This window comes from Nelumbo nucifera, chromosome 2, assembly GCF_055504915.1.
Source record: "Nelumbo nucifera cultivar China Antique chromosome 2, China Antique-T2T, whole genome shotgun sequence".
In the NCBI taxonomy this organism is placed as follows: domain Eukaryota; kingdom Viridiplantae; phylum Streptophyta; class Magnoliopsida; order Proteales; family Nelumbonaceae; genus Nelumbo; species Nelumbo nucifera.
The window spans coordinates 21,010,318-21,025,107 of NC_142650.1; the positions used below are offsets into that span (position 1 = coordinate 21,010,318).

Here is a 14,790-nt window from a genome sequence, read left to right on the forward strand (position 1 = left end):
GTTCAGTGATAGAAGCAAAGAAAGAAACCCATTCGCCTCTGAAATTATAATGAACCAATTTTACTTCAAGTTAATCATCCAAGGATGAATTATCTCGAAAAATGAAAACCCGTTTACAAGAATTCCACATTGAATTCAAAGCTAAGAAAGACAAACACACACACACAGATGCTTTGATATGTTCAGCTGCTTATTATAATCTATGACAATTGAAATCTGAGTTCACACTTGAAGAAAAATAGAAAGCTGTGAATAAAGATAGAGGGCTTAGTGTGTGTTGTTATTGTAAATAAAAATCCGAGCTCAGAGAAGTTTCGGTTGTCTTATTGCTGAAGACATAAAATGGAGAAAGCCAGATAAGCTCAAAGAAAGAAATGCATGTACAGAAAAAGGAAGAGAAGGGGAAGGGGAGGAGGGCGTAAAAGCTTTAATGTGTTTACACCAACCATGGAGCTTACAACTTCCTCTTCCTGGCACTATACAGTTAAGATTCACTGAAGAGGAATACAGAAGAGTATCAGACCCAAAAAAAAAAAAACAGAGAGCGAGAGAGAGCGAGAACGAGAGAGAGAGAGAGAGAGAGAGAGAGAGAGAGAGAGATGCCTTCCAAAGAAAAATAAGAAGGGCAAAAAGCAGAAAAAGAACAGAAAGCCAAAAGAAGGAAGAAAAAAGCGGACAAAACACACATTAAACACTCACACGCCAATATAGCATTAATAATCCCAAAGTAAAGCATCAGAGCTGCTTGGAATCAGAGTCTCCGGCACCATCATCTGATCGAGAAAATACCCATAATCGTCATGGCTTGGCAACCACAGTGGAGGATAGACCCACCCATCAACCGAGTCAACGAAGATATAATCGTGCTGCGACTGGGGAGAATCAAAGCTCTCCCCTAGTCTCGGTAACTCCACGATCTCGGTCAGTTCATCGGGCGTCGACTCCATTGTCGACAAGGAAGATGAAGATGTGGAGGGTAACGATGACGATGACGACGACGAACAGGGCAAATTGAATTCCTCCATTGCAGCCGCTTTAGCTGCGGCGGCTTGAACGTCACGGGGTGAGAGTGATGCAGGCCGGGGCAACGACCCGACGAGCTCGGGGAAATTGAGAATCGCCGAGTTTCCTTTGATACTCAACGCGGCAACATCGTGGGCTCTGGCAGCCATTTCAGGGGTTGGGAATGTACCTAACCAAATCCTGGATTTTTTGCGAGGCTCGCGAATTTCGGAGACCCATTTGCCCCAATTGCGCATTCGAACACCTCTGTAAACTGGGTGCTTGCTGCAATCTCTCACCTTTTTGGTCTTTTTCTCATCGGGGTCTTGTAATTTAGCCTTTTTCGATGGGCCTGAGACAGATGAAGACGTAGAAGACGGAGACAATGGGAAAGAGTTGCTGCTGCTCTCTGCCTCTGAATTATTTGCTGGCTCTGTCATGGTTAGTGGTGACTAAACTGTGTGATCCGTAGGGAATAACGAACTCAATAACTGATTCGCTATTAATTTCCCAAAATAGGAACACTCTGCTCTTCCTTCACTATTATCTTCTACTGAAATACAGAGCCACACTCGCTTACAGTTGAGGTTCAGTATTTACTTGTACGACGCGCAAAACGGCAATTCTGTATTACAGGACATCACGCATACAAACACAATCTCAGAGAGAGAGAGAGAGAGAGAGAGAGAGAGAGAATGTTCATACAAATTCAGGATCAGGAATCACGGATCACCAGGGAGACGGAGAGACTCGAGGGAGTGTATGACAGAAATAAATGAACTTTCTTGTTTAACTTTGGGCAAAAGTGGACGGAAGAGGCCAATGAGAGTCACCCGTTTGTCAGTGGAGGTAGTGGGAACTCATCAACGTAGCCAAGAATTTAAAGTTCATCAGAACGAGAGCGAGAAGGGAGATAGAAAGAGAGAGACTGAGAAAGAGAGGAGACTGAGAAAGAGAGGAGACTGAGGGGGTTTTAGTAGAGAGAGGGAGGAGGACGTGCGCTTTCATAGCAACCCTCGACCGACCTGACCTTCTTCTCTCCATCACATTCACACGCATAATACTTGGAGAGAGAAAGGAGCGTATATGTGTACCTTAGGCTAGGGTAGACTGTAGAGAGAGAGAGAGGGTTCGGAGGACCCGGAAAAGAAATGGGTCTGTTACAGACTTACGGTACAATGGGCATGGGTCCCCGACTCCTATCCCTCTATAGTCTATTCCTATACCACGCAACCCCTCATTAAAATTTGCCTTTATTCGGTTTTACCTTACCCAAGTTTTCCTGTTCTTTTATCCTTTTCATCATCTTGTTTCAGGCTTCCACATTCCACGCTGACCATGTCTCCCCTCTTGCCTCCATCTACTCCCAAGTCTCTCTGTTTCCAGATTCTGCTTCTGGGTTTTAACCTCAACCTCATACTGAAATGAGGTTGAAATAGGACTCCCATCCCTCTGTTTTCCCATTTTAAGATCCCATTCATGGATGAAACTTTCAAGATTCAGAAATATTTTCTTTTCTTTGCTAAGGACTGCAGTAGAAATGGAATTCATTTCCATTCATCCAGCCCCCAATGATCCGAATAGTACTTACCCGGTTCATAAATTAATAAAATCCTATAATCCTTGGTACCAGAATGCAGTGGCAACTTGGCAAGATGTGGAATCAGCCCCTGATAACTGGGGTAAGACCTTTTTTTTTTTTTCTGTAGAATTCATGCCGCAATATCAAGTACGACATAGCTAAACTAGGGGAATTATATTAATCTTAGGCTTCAAAACCTGTGGCTTGTATAGAATTTTGTCCCCCTTCCCACCCCCACCCTCCCAACCAACACATTACACAACAACTAGTTGATTTCATGAATGAATCCATTCCCACATAACTTTCTTATACAACTTTTCAATTCATTTAATACATATACATGTATTTGTACTAGATATTTTATCTAGCCAACGTATGTTGGGTTTGTTTATTTCTTTCTTTTTTTTTTTTTTAATTCCCTTCTCATTTAACAGCAAGCAAATTGGGAAGCATGAAGAAATTTGTGCTTTTTTTTCTTTTTACTTGTTTGTGAAGAAGTCAAAATGTTTTTAAGAGGGGTACCTTTTCTTCTGTCTCACGAGGATCCCACGTTAGGGTTTCTTGAGCAGGGGATACCAGTTACTGGGTCAATTTGTCTAGTTACTAGCTGCATTGGCCCCAACCCATCCTTTGTGATGAGGGTGGGTAAAGGTTCTTCACATTAATTAACATTTGGGGGGTTTCGATTTGACACCCAAGAAAGAAAGAGTCACAATCTTAAGTGGTCCGAACTTGGTGAAATTGTGTCACACTTATGGTGTATGTCTATTGTTTACCACTGCCGCTGGGTTGGGTTCTTTTTTATTTTGGTAAAGCTTTGGATCAAATCAGTCCTCTGCATATATTGCACCCAAAATTGCCCATTTGTTTGGCTAAATCCTAAATATGATGTGGGAAATGTTAAATATATGATGAAGATTCAGTACTCATATCAAATGCAAATCCATTAGCTACGGTTGGATTCAAGGATTAAAATAACGAAACACTTGATACCCAATTTTAGGTATCGGTGCATATCGATATGATTGATACTTGCTTATATTGTTATTTGCAATTTTTAAGCATTAATAGGATGAGATTTATCACCCCACAGGTTTAAATACTTTTAAAGCATTTTATGTAACAGGTGTATTCAGAAAGTCACTTTTTAATCCAAATATTTCCTATTCTACCTAGAACCTGATCCAAAACTTTATGGGTCAACCCAAACCCGGGAGATGAATATGGAATTGAGTGGATGGAATCTGGGGTTGATCTAAGTTATGAGGGGCCCATGGAGATCCTTAGGCCTTAGGGAGGGATATGGTGATTAAAATTATCAAGATTTGTTTAACTGAAACAGTGCTAAACAAGCCATAACAGGATTTCATTGAGACAAAGATGGTAGTTCAATTTTCTCTCCATAAAGGGTGGTAGTTCAACGCTACTTTCACGAGAGAGTGCCACAATGTACCATCTTGGGCCGTAGCCCACCACGACTAGCGACGTGTACTTAAAAACTTAAAAGGCAGCTTCTTTTCACTTCCTTGTGTGAAATCGTTGATGGGCCCGGCCCCAATACAAGGATAATGTGAGGGCTCAGGTTTATAACGTGCAATATTTGGCTACTTTACATCGTTATCTATCACTACCCCTTTACCAGACCAGAGTGTAGAACTTTGGGAGAAAACTATTGATGGGCTATTTGGATATATTTAAATGGATCGAACTGGTTTCAGCCCACGTTATATTGTTCAGGTGTGAATATGCGTAATTGGGGTTAAGGGCCTGTTTGTGGCACATAGCTAAAGACATGGCAGGGGAACAGTGAGTGAAGCTTGAGCATACAACATTGATGGATTCAGTTAACCAGTTGGGCCCTAACCTCTAAGGCTCAGTTTGGAAGCAGTATAAATGCAAATAAGTACAGTCTAAATACATACAAAATATAAAGTTTTGCACTCTATATATTTGCATTTATACTCCTTCCAAACTCAGCCTAAGCGCTTGGAAGAAGCCAAACCCAATCCGGACCTACAATTCGGACGGTCTCTTCACTCTTGAACCAGAACTCCTTTTTTTTCTTACTGTTCATGGTACTGAGATTGTATTCTTATATACTAATAATAGTTGCAGAGTTTGGAGATGCAAGCCATGTCTTATGCACCTTCCTGGATGTTTCTCTTCAAATAGAACCTACATAGAATGCAAGGAAAACATTTGTTTTTTCCAAGTGCCCCAGGACAAACCCACCCATTTTCTTCTGGGCTCCATTTTCCTTCCCCATTCAAATTAAAATGGATGTAAAATTTTTCCCCTGTGGTTCAGTTTGGAAAGAGTATAGTGCAAAACCTTGTATTTTATATTGTTTTGTATGTATTTGTGCTGTACATATGTTTATTTGTACTCTTTCCAAACTGAGCCTATATTTATTTCCTCCCATCCCCTTTTACAACAAAAGTTTCTATTTTTACATCCCTTTTGATTTGTTTTGATGTAAATTAATGCCATGAAAAACAAAGTTTTCATTGTAAAAAAGTAAAACGTATAGGTCAGGTTTAGCCGTTTAGGTTGAGCAATATTAACCCAAATTTAGATTTTGGGTAGGGCTGGAAACAGGTCAGGTCTAGGTAGAATCAGTCCTGAAGGATAGACCCAATTATACTAAAAATTATATTTATTTATTTAAATAATAACTTAAAATTTAAATTTTGATAATATAACCTTGATAGAAAAATATTAAATTATTTATGTGTTAATAAATTAAACATTTTTAATTAATATTATTTATCAAATCTACCATTTGAAACATAAAATATGATAGAAATTATAAGATAATTAAGAAAATATTATATATTTAATAAAATAATTAATTTCGAATCTGAATTAGTTCAGAACAGGTAAGAACCAGAACCGATCCAATTATTAATCGAGACAAAATTATAGAGTTGATTGGTTGGTTCGGATCTGTCAGGTAGACCCGACCCATTGACAGCTAGCCTAATTTTGGGTCAATCCAACCCCATTTCACCTCCACAGACGGTGAGTATCTTAAACCAAGGTGGTGTGTTTGTTGGGCATTAATTATTCAGACTATTGTGGATTCAATTGGATGAGAATACAAAGTTGAGAGATGTACGAGTAACTAGTATACAGTGAACAAAGTTGACTGTATATATACACCAGTTATTCACACATGTTTGTAATAAGCCATTGATTTCATTAATTGTTGGTGGGATTAAATGAATCTGTACAAAAATACATCCTATCAGAAAAGTAGTGGTTATTTCATCGTTTCTCTACTTCAGTTTCTTCAATCCAGTTGATTTCCTTCACAAATTTGTCTTGGAATCCCTATAGCACATGAAATGCTGCTACTCTTGTAACTTTTTCTTCATTTCTGATTTCTGCTCCTAGCTAGTTAGTTAATAATTAATTCACAACTTCTTTTTATCATCTCTCTCTTAAGTCTTAACTGCAGGTCCTGCAGAGGCAGTGAACCACCACCTTGGGAATCGAAGTTGGGGTTGCTTTCCATCCCGGCCGGAAGAAACCCATGACCACCCAGCTCCACCGCTAAGACTCTCACCACTCACCACTGATCCGTCCTTCCTTTGCCACTCAGAACTCTTTTTATGCACGAGCCATTTTAATTAACAACATGCATGAAATCAGAATGGGTCAGTTGATTTTGCTATCGGATTCGGGTTAAAATGAAATCGCCTGTATGTGATCCATAAGTTACCATCTGTCCTACATTAGGATGACAAACGGGACCCACCTTGAAGAATCTTAACGGTTGGAAATTGAAAAATTGAGATCAGCTCAGAACTGGCCTTGTGTGTTTCCAGAGCAAATATTTTGATACTGTTGGAAAATTGTATTAAAAGTACTCTTTATTCAAAGCACTGATGAAAATGATGTATGTAGGTAGGAAGATTGTCTAGAGGAGACATGTAAACATCTGATCAATCTGATTTTCTATGCAGGCTTTTCTCTTGGGTGGGACCTAGAAGATGATGATGATGGTGGGCCCTGATCTCCCCAATATCATCAGCTGCCAGAAATCAGAATGGTTGCATTATTAATTTTTTCAGTCGTTTTATAATTCCATTTTAAATAATGAACTTGTCCTGTGTCAATTTCCATCTAACGCCCCTTTGGGGACACAAACACTACTCTCTTGTTACTATTGTTTCCAAATTCCAAATGAATTAAGCTAATTAACTAATTGGGTCACTACTTTGACCTTAAACCTCTAAAGCGCATGCATCAGCGTTGTCCACCGCTACGTTGCTAGCTAGAATTCCTGTATCACGAATAAGATTGATTGATGACCCAGATTAATCAATTAATTAATTAAATTCACATATACCCACAAATTAATTAATCATGTGCGACTTTCTAATTAGCTGGTTAATCAGTTTTATCCTGGACTAGCTTTTCCATTCAACAGACCACATGCATTCATGAATTGAATCATATGCAGTGCAACAAGGTAAAATTAGAACTAGATCCAAACCTCCAAGTGGGTACGTACGGTGACGACGTATTTCCTAATTAATTTGCTTGAAAAATCAGATTTCTTACTGTTGTTAATTTCCTTGCTTTAAGTTTCTCTTTGATTACATGCATGTTGATTCAAGTAAACTCAGAGTTACATTAATCTGACCAGCCCTCCTCACCTACACCTCTCTTCAACTGTCTATTTGCCCCGCCCCACCACACTCCTTCATATAAACCAGCCCCCATTTTCTACCTTCTGCTTCAAATTCTCTTATATATTATATATTATAAACTATATTACGCTGTTTTGGTAAGTTACAGGATTGAAACTTGGTCCCTTTTTTTTTATTTCTTACAAAAGTCCTAATATCTTAAAGGTAGGGTGGATAAATACCACCCCATTCCATCCCCAATCATCGGAATTTGGGTTTCTCAGAAATCAGGTTAATGGTCAAAAAACCCACCTGACCGACGTGAGATGGGTCAGATTGCCATCTCTAAAGAGACTGCCGTATTGTCTTTTCCCCACTCTCTGGCTTACTTTGGCATCTCCCCCACTCTACTTAAACTTGGCATCTCCATTCAATTGATTTAGTGGATTTCTACCCTTCCCTCACTTGTATGCATGCATAAGCTATTAGATTTTAGTATTAAATCCAATAGAGTTTGGTTGATCAATTACATGAAAAACATATTTGCATACATATCTTGAAAAATAGTTTTTTCTCTTAATAAAAAAGTGTTTAAATTAAAAATAAGTGTTTATTGAATAAATATTTATTCGAATAAGCACTTATTTGCATTTGGCACCCAACTTTTTCAAGTGTTTATTTTAAAAAATAAGCACTTATTTTATATTGGGCATTTAGTGGTCTTTTTCTCTAATAAGTACTTAAATAAGCATTTGTGATTATTTTGTCCTTCATTTTCTTTCAAATTTTCAAAATATACCCTTTGAAAGCACTTTTATTAAATTACTTTTATAAAAACACTTTTACGAAAGCACTTTTGTGAAAGTACTTTTACAAAAAAAAAAACACTTATAAAAGTACTTTTGTAAAAGTGCTTTCATAAAAGTGCTTTTGTGAAAATACTTTCATAAAATACTTTCTTAAAAGTGCTTTCGTAAAAGTACTTTTGTAAAAGCACTTCAACTAGGGATAATATTATAAGTGGTATTTTAAAATTCAACTAGGGATGATTTTGGAAGAAAAAATTGAATAAGTGCTTATCATATAAGCACTTAAAAAATAGCTGGAAATTTGGGCTTAAAAAATAAGCACTTGTTTCGGGCTTATTTCCCAAATACCAATAAGTGCTTAATAGTCCAAATAAGCACTTATTTTTAAGCACTCCCAAACATGGCCTAAAACCAGTTTTTGTCTTACAAAACTTGTTTCACTGTTCAAAGAGCCTTTTCTGAACTAGCACCTTCCTCTTCTCCATGACTCTTTAGAAGTTATTTAAAGAGTGTAAATCAAGCAAATAAACACAAGTTTTCAAAAATCACTCTTACCTCTCTTAGTTCGATCTACTACTGTCAAGGTTCAAAGTATCAATACGTATCGGCCGATACATATCGTGCCGATGGCTTTCCAATACGCCCCTCCAGGGATTGTATCGGGTCAAACCCTGGTTCAGAGGGTAGTCGGGCCTTAAACTGACCCCTCTGAACCAGTTTTGAAAAAAATAAATAAATAAAACCTAAAAAAAGTATCGATACAGATTTGATATTTTGTGTCGATAAAACCTACCAGCATATCGGCATATGTCGATAATTTGATCATTGGCTACTGTCTCAAAGAAGGTTTCTTCGGAGACTCTTCAACTTTACTAGTTGTAGATTCTCATAGAAGTCTACATTATATCTTAGGAACAAATTTGTCTATAACCCAATAGCAAATTCCGAAAAACTGAATAGGAACAAATAACATTCTAAAGACCGTTTTCAAACATCCCTCAAAGCTTCTCCTCCAAATTTCCATGACCCCAATTCCCAACATAAACCAAATGCCAATTAATATAAATTCATATATATATATATTATTCTGTTCTTCTTCTCTTTTCTCTATCTTCTCCATTCTCTGTCTTTTATATATGTGTGCTTCGTTTTGTGCCACTCAAACTAATTAGTTTGAGTTTGATTTTGAGTTGGGGTTGACACATCCATCCATCTCGCCAATAAAGATCACAAAAACATGATATGGACAGCTTTTATATGAACACGTGAATAATGTCTGTAGCAACTATCGAGTATGAATTAATTAATTAATTTGTACAAAGTTAGATAATTCCAGTAGGCTGATAAGGGATGTAGATGGTTGTTTAGTGGATGGCATTGATGAGCTTAATTAAGAGAGGTGGATGCTGTAGGAAGGTAGCTAGGTTTGGATTAATCTATACCTTTGTTTTTTTTTTGGGTTCTCTCAGAGGACTCTGTGGTCATTAAAAGCGCCTCATGTGTGTGTTCTTCTTTATGACACGTACATATGCTGCCTTAATTTGATTGCTGGTGTACGTAGTTGTTTTCTACTTAATTTAAAGAGTTTTGGTAGGGTTTTCCCCCATGACATCTCTGTTACATTGTGTTTGTTAATTAGGTATTAACCACCCATCGAACACAAAAAAACTACGATCCACACATTTTCATGCATCAAGATAGCTAGCTAGTTGCATTGACATACAAGGAATTGTTACTGTAGTGTGACTGTCATGCAAATATATATATATATATATATATAATTTTCTTTTGATTGATGTCATTTTATAAGTTCATTAAAGCAGAAACCAGACACCAATTACAAGAGGCAATTAAGCAGAAAAGATTGATAAGCAATAAACAAAGACTCCAGCAGTTGAAAATATCTATGTTGTGTTAGATAATAAAAGTCTAATTATCTCATTTAACAGCTTAATCAAGTTTTAGGTTGAATAATTTTGTGACATGGTATTAGAGCAAATGGTCTAGTCTTTGATCCTTATTACTAATTTATATTTAATTAAATTTCAGCATAAATTATAAAGGAGAGCCTATGCTTGTTTATGCTTCAAGCCTAATCAATAGGGTTTTGTATAAAACGATATGTTAGATACTAAAAATCTATTCAAGGACCTCACCTATCTAACAGCTTAAGATTTTAGGTTCAATAGTTCTTTAACAGATTGTTTGATAGCGGTTGAAATGCCCAAACCATTAAGGGCAAAGTAATCGATCTAACTTCGAGCTAGCTTCCGCCAAAGAGCTCGAAACCTCCTAATTAACATTCAGCTCAGATACTTTGGCTCTTTTATATTATCATATTCTGTATTTCATTAATTATATCCACCCGAATGGTAACTAAAAGTCTAAAACCACCAAACGTTCAGACCATGTTGAATAAGGCTCATTATACATCTCACGTTTCTAACTATAACTTCGATGTAGTCTCTTATAAAATTCAGCAACCCAAAATAAGAAAAACCAGCACAAAAACTCACACGCTTGAAAGATTAATAAAAAAATAATGTTCGTAATAACTACCATTCGTTCCTGGACATATATAATTAGTCTTAATTAATATAGTGTTATTACCTTGACCTGTCTGTATGTTATTTTATAATTAATATTTGTTAAAGCTTAAGACTGTTAAGATTTAAGAAGTTAATAAGATTGTTTTATATCTTCTAAATATACTTTTCTATTCCCTAACACTTCATTATTTAATATTACATTTCACATAACAATAAAGTTTAATAATAACACAAAAAATAATAAATATGTAGACAAAGAAGTTAATAGATTAGTGTTCCAACTGTTTCTCCTGTCCAAAAAATAAAATAAAATTTATTGAACAAATGGATAAATAATTAAAAGTGAGCTATTTTTTTTTCTTCAATAAATATTCCATACACGAGATGTAGTTGGATTCTCTAGATTGATGAGAATGCACATTAGTTATTGTAAATAATGGGAAAAAAATACTGATATGGATCGATTTTCAAAACATACTGCATGCCAGATAAAGGAGGCTGATCTAACGAGCTTTTTTTTCAAGTTAAAAGCTTGTGCCCATGGAGGTTGTGTTTATTGGGCTTGATCTGCTACCCACAATCTGTTTTCACATCTCTACCCGCAGTATTTTATAGCTGTGAATTGGAAATATTTCTTTTGTCATTTATGGGAGATGTTCCCAATACATAGCAGTGATGTTTTGTCGGTAACAACGTGGGAATAGACTGTGGGTAGCAGATTCAGAGTGGTGTTTATTAGTACCATTATTGTTTGTACCTAAAACTTTTTGGGTCATCCGCATATAACTGTGATTTGAGGCTGTTTATAATTGAAAGTTTGAAACGCGCATGCCTTAAAAATGCATGCGAGGTATTGGTTAGGTTGAAATGTTGAATTGATCATCTTTCTTGCTCTAGAGGGGTGAAGTCTAATCATTCTAACTGAAGTGACTCTCTTGTATATGCAGTGGGACACCACATAACTCTAGAGTTCAGATCTGTGCCCCACAGCACATCCCCACCGTGTATTTCAAACATCTCCCGATGATAGACCAAAATCATCGGAGATATTTCCCAATATACGGCGGGAATGTGCTGTGAGGCGCAGATGTGAACTCATAACTCTATATTGATCAACCCAAAATATTTCAAGTAGAAACAGCAATGATACCAAACAACCCAAATCATTACACCATAGTTATTGGTTCAAAAGAAATTAAACCAAGTGCCAGAGAAGCATTTTCAAAAAGAGCCCACTTGTATCTACAGGTTTGAAATCCATTATTTGAGCAAGTAGTAATCAATTACTTGGAATTAATAAATTGGAATGAATGCTTCAAGCACGTAACAGAGACCATTGATGCATCTCTCCTAAAGATTTTTTCTGAGTATTCCATATGAGATCTTAAATACTTGACAGATCAATATAACCAATATGTTCCAGAGTGAATCATTGCTCAAGAAATTTGGTTCTATATGGTCAAATGGATGAATTGTATTGTAGGTGTGATCAGTCCTGGACCGATGATGATGAATTGATGATGACTTAACAGTGAAATAATAATCACAGGTTTGGATTCTATATTTAAGATACACATTGGGGTACAATAACATAAATTTAGACATACAAGTTATCTCTTGAGATGAGACTATATCTGCAGGGCCACTATTGAATAAATGCACAAGTTCACCTACTTAGTTCAAATGGTTTTAAGTGTTTGCAAAATTTACTAAATAAGACTGAAACAAGTCGCTGGGAGATATGCAGCCATGTTGGTTCTGAGTCTCTAGCAAAGATGAATGATAACCATTAGCTATTAGGGTTATGAAATTCAGCCACATCTAATTAATCAATTAAGTAATGTTTGAACACCAGTCTGAGAGTTGTCAATAGGCTGGTGTCTTCTGTTCTGTCTTGAAACTCTTGTCTTTCAATTAAATTCTTCAAGGTAAAAAGGTGATCCTTCACTTTGCCCCTTTATTATATAATTATTGTGTGGCAGACTCTAAAACTGCTTTCCTACCTGGAGGTCAAAAATAGGAAATTTACCCCCCCCCCCCCCCCCCCCCAATAGCTACCCACTCTCTCATGCATTAATCAATGGCATTTTGAGCTCATTGCCTCATCCAGAATTCTGTTTGTCCTCTTCAAGTAATGGATGAGCCCATAACATTTGAAAGCAAATGAATGGTTTCAAATTGAATTTTAGAGCAAAACTTGATTTTGAATTTGATTACTTAAGGCTGTGTTTGGTTCAAGGGAAAAAGTAGGGAAAGGAAAGGAAAGATAGGGAAACATTTAGAAACCTTGTATGGGTTTTCCAACCTTTCCTTTCCTTTCCTTTCCCCACCTTTTCCCTCAAACCAACATAGCCTAATGGTTGCTACAATTGAAAAGAGGTGGCTTCAGGATTTCGATAAATTTATCCATTTAATATTACGTTCTTTCCTGATCAACCATGAGCCATACATCACAATAAACTCACTTCTTAAACCATGACAATGCACAGCGTAAAAGACCTTTATCCATCTCCAGTTTTCACTGGTTTATACACATTGTTTTCTGAAAACTCTTGTGTGTTGAGAGTTTTCAAAATTCATGGGGGTTTTTATTGGCCAAACTTTCAAACGTCAGTGGATGGGTATGATCAATCGGATTCCCCCCCCCCCCCTGAATTTTCATTGATTAGTGTGTGCCTTGGCATTAAGTGTAGGATATCCGTCCCCCTTGTTACTAGCTTTAAAGGATTAAAATTGAATTGGTGTAGTTTCCATGGATCCTTGGTGGGTTCTGGGCTTGAGTTATGAGGCTTTTGTACAGATTTGCTAATCCCACGCCCATTTATGATCATCAAGATTAATCCACATTGGAGCAATTGGAGGTCCAACCATATCTTGTATTTTATTTGGGCTTTGGAAACCCACTGGGTTGTCAAGATACTGATGCTCTAAATTCTAAAGCCCCTTAATAGTTCCAAACTCTTATTACTCCATATGCAAATTCAATCTAAGTTCCTCTTCTTTCCCCCTTCCCAGTGGGACTTCTAAATCACAGGAATTGTGACCATGCTTCTCTGTTATGCCTATTCTGAAATCTGAAAGGGAGAGAGGATGGTGCCTCCTAATTCCTATCTATATATAGTAGCATCATAAACATCCTCCCCCAAGATTCCAATTCCTATAAAATTGACTTCAGAATTTCTAGAGTGAGAGACTTTCAACTGTAGAGTTCAGAATATACTATTTAGGTCATACTTCGTTTCCGATGGGCAGCATTTTGGAATTATGAATACCCATTTTATTCACTTGCCTTACTCTATTGAAGTTATGTATGAATATTCTCTTGTTTGAACTACATTCATTGGTAGCAAAGCGTTGTAGTCCAAGAAAATGGAGGAATGGATGGCTTAATTTCTATGATGATTTTTTCATCAAAATAGAGCATATTATAAACCATTGGAGAACTCTTTGAACTTAGTTTTTCATGCAACAAACAATTCATGAAATAGAGCTCTCTAGAGAAATCTCCAAGTAAAATACTCATGGTCAATGAAGTTATCTGAAACCTTAAATTCTTATAGAAAGGTAAGATGCTGTGGGCTTTAGATTATATGGCTAACATAGAGGAATACAACGACAATCTAAGTGATCATTTTAATCGGCAATATCTCTTGAGAAAAGTGTGTTAATTGGGACAATCCCAATTATCTTTTATCTTTTTAATGAGTTTCAAAGCAATTGAGACAACACGTTTTTATTAGAGATTTTAGTTTTGATTTTTTTTTTATTCAAGTTCATGGGGATCCATATTTGCAGTTATTTTGAATAAAATTCAAAACATATTAACTTAACTGAAGGACAAGAAACATCTTTCAACGATCAATAAATGTAGTGAAAAATAATACTTTTGGTTGCTGTGCAATTTTATTTGCACTAGTTCAAATGCATGGGAATGCAAATGAAAAAATTGCAAATTCTGGTTTAACTTTGTTTTGGGTTTTATTTATTCTACTTCATTTCTTAATTTACTTCATTTGTACTGCAATCAAACAAAATAAGCTAAAATTTGAAAGAAAATTGGGTCAGGATTTACACTCAAATCATTTGCACTGCCACAATTTTGCATCAGTACAAATTTGTTTGCATTGCAACCAAACACGGCCTAATTTGCACAGTGTAGGTTTGCATCGTCAACTGTTAAATAAGTTAGTAACAAATAAAAATAGAAGTAA

General features: G+C 36.5%; 1 protein-coding gene across 1 annotated transcript; it reads right to left on the reverse strand.

The window, feature by feature from the left end:
* Positions 1 to 303: 303 nt before the first annotated feature.
* LOC104595123 (ethylene-responsive transcription factor TINY-like) lies at positions 304 to 2,035 on the reverse strand. The gene has a single exon (XM_010255710.2). The coding sequence runs from the start codon at positions 1,440 to 1,442 to the stop codon at positions 714 to 716; it is 729 nt and encodes a 242-aa protein (XP_010254012.1). The 5' UTR covers positions 1,443 to 2,035; the 3' UTR covers positions 304 to 713.
* Positions 2,036 to 14,790: the final 12,755 nt, after the last annotated feature.

Bases quoted from the DNA above. Each gene is read 5' to 3' on its own strand.
- LOC104595123 (XM_010255710.2), bottom strand. From the start codon at position 1,442: ATGACAGAGCCAGCAAATAATTCAGAGGCAGAGAGCAGCAGCAACTCT.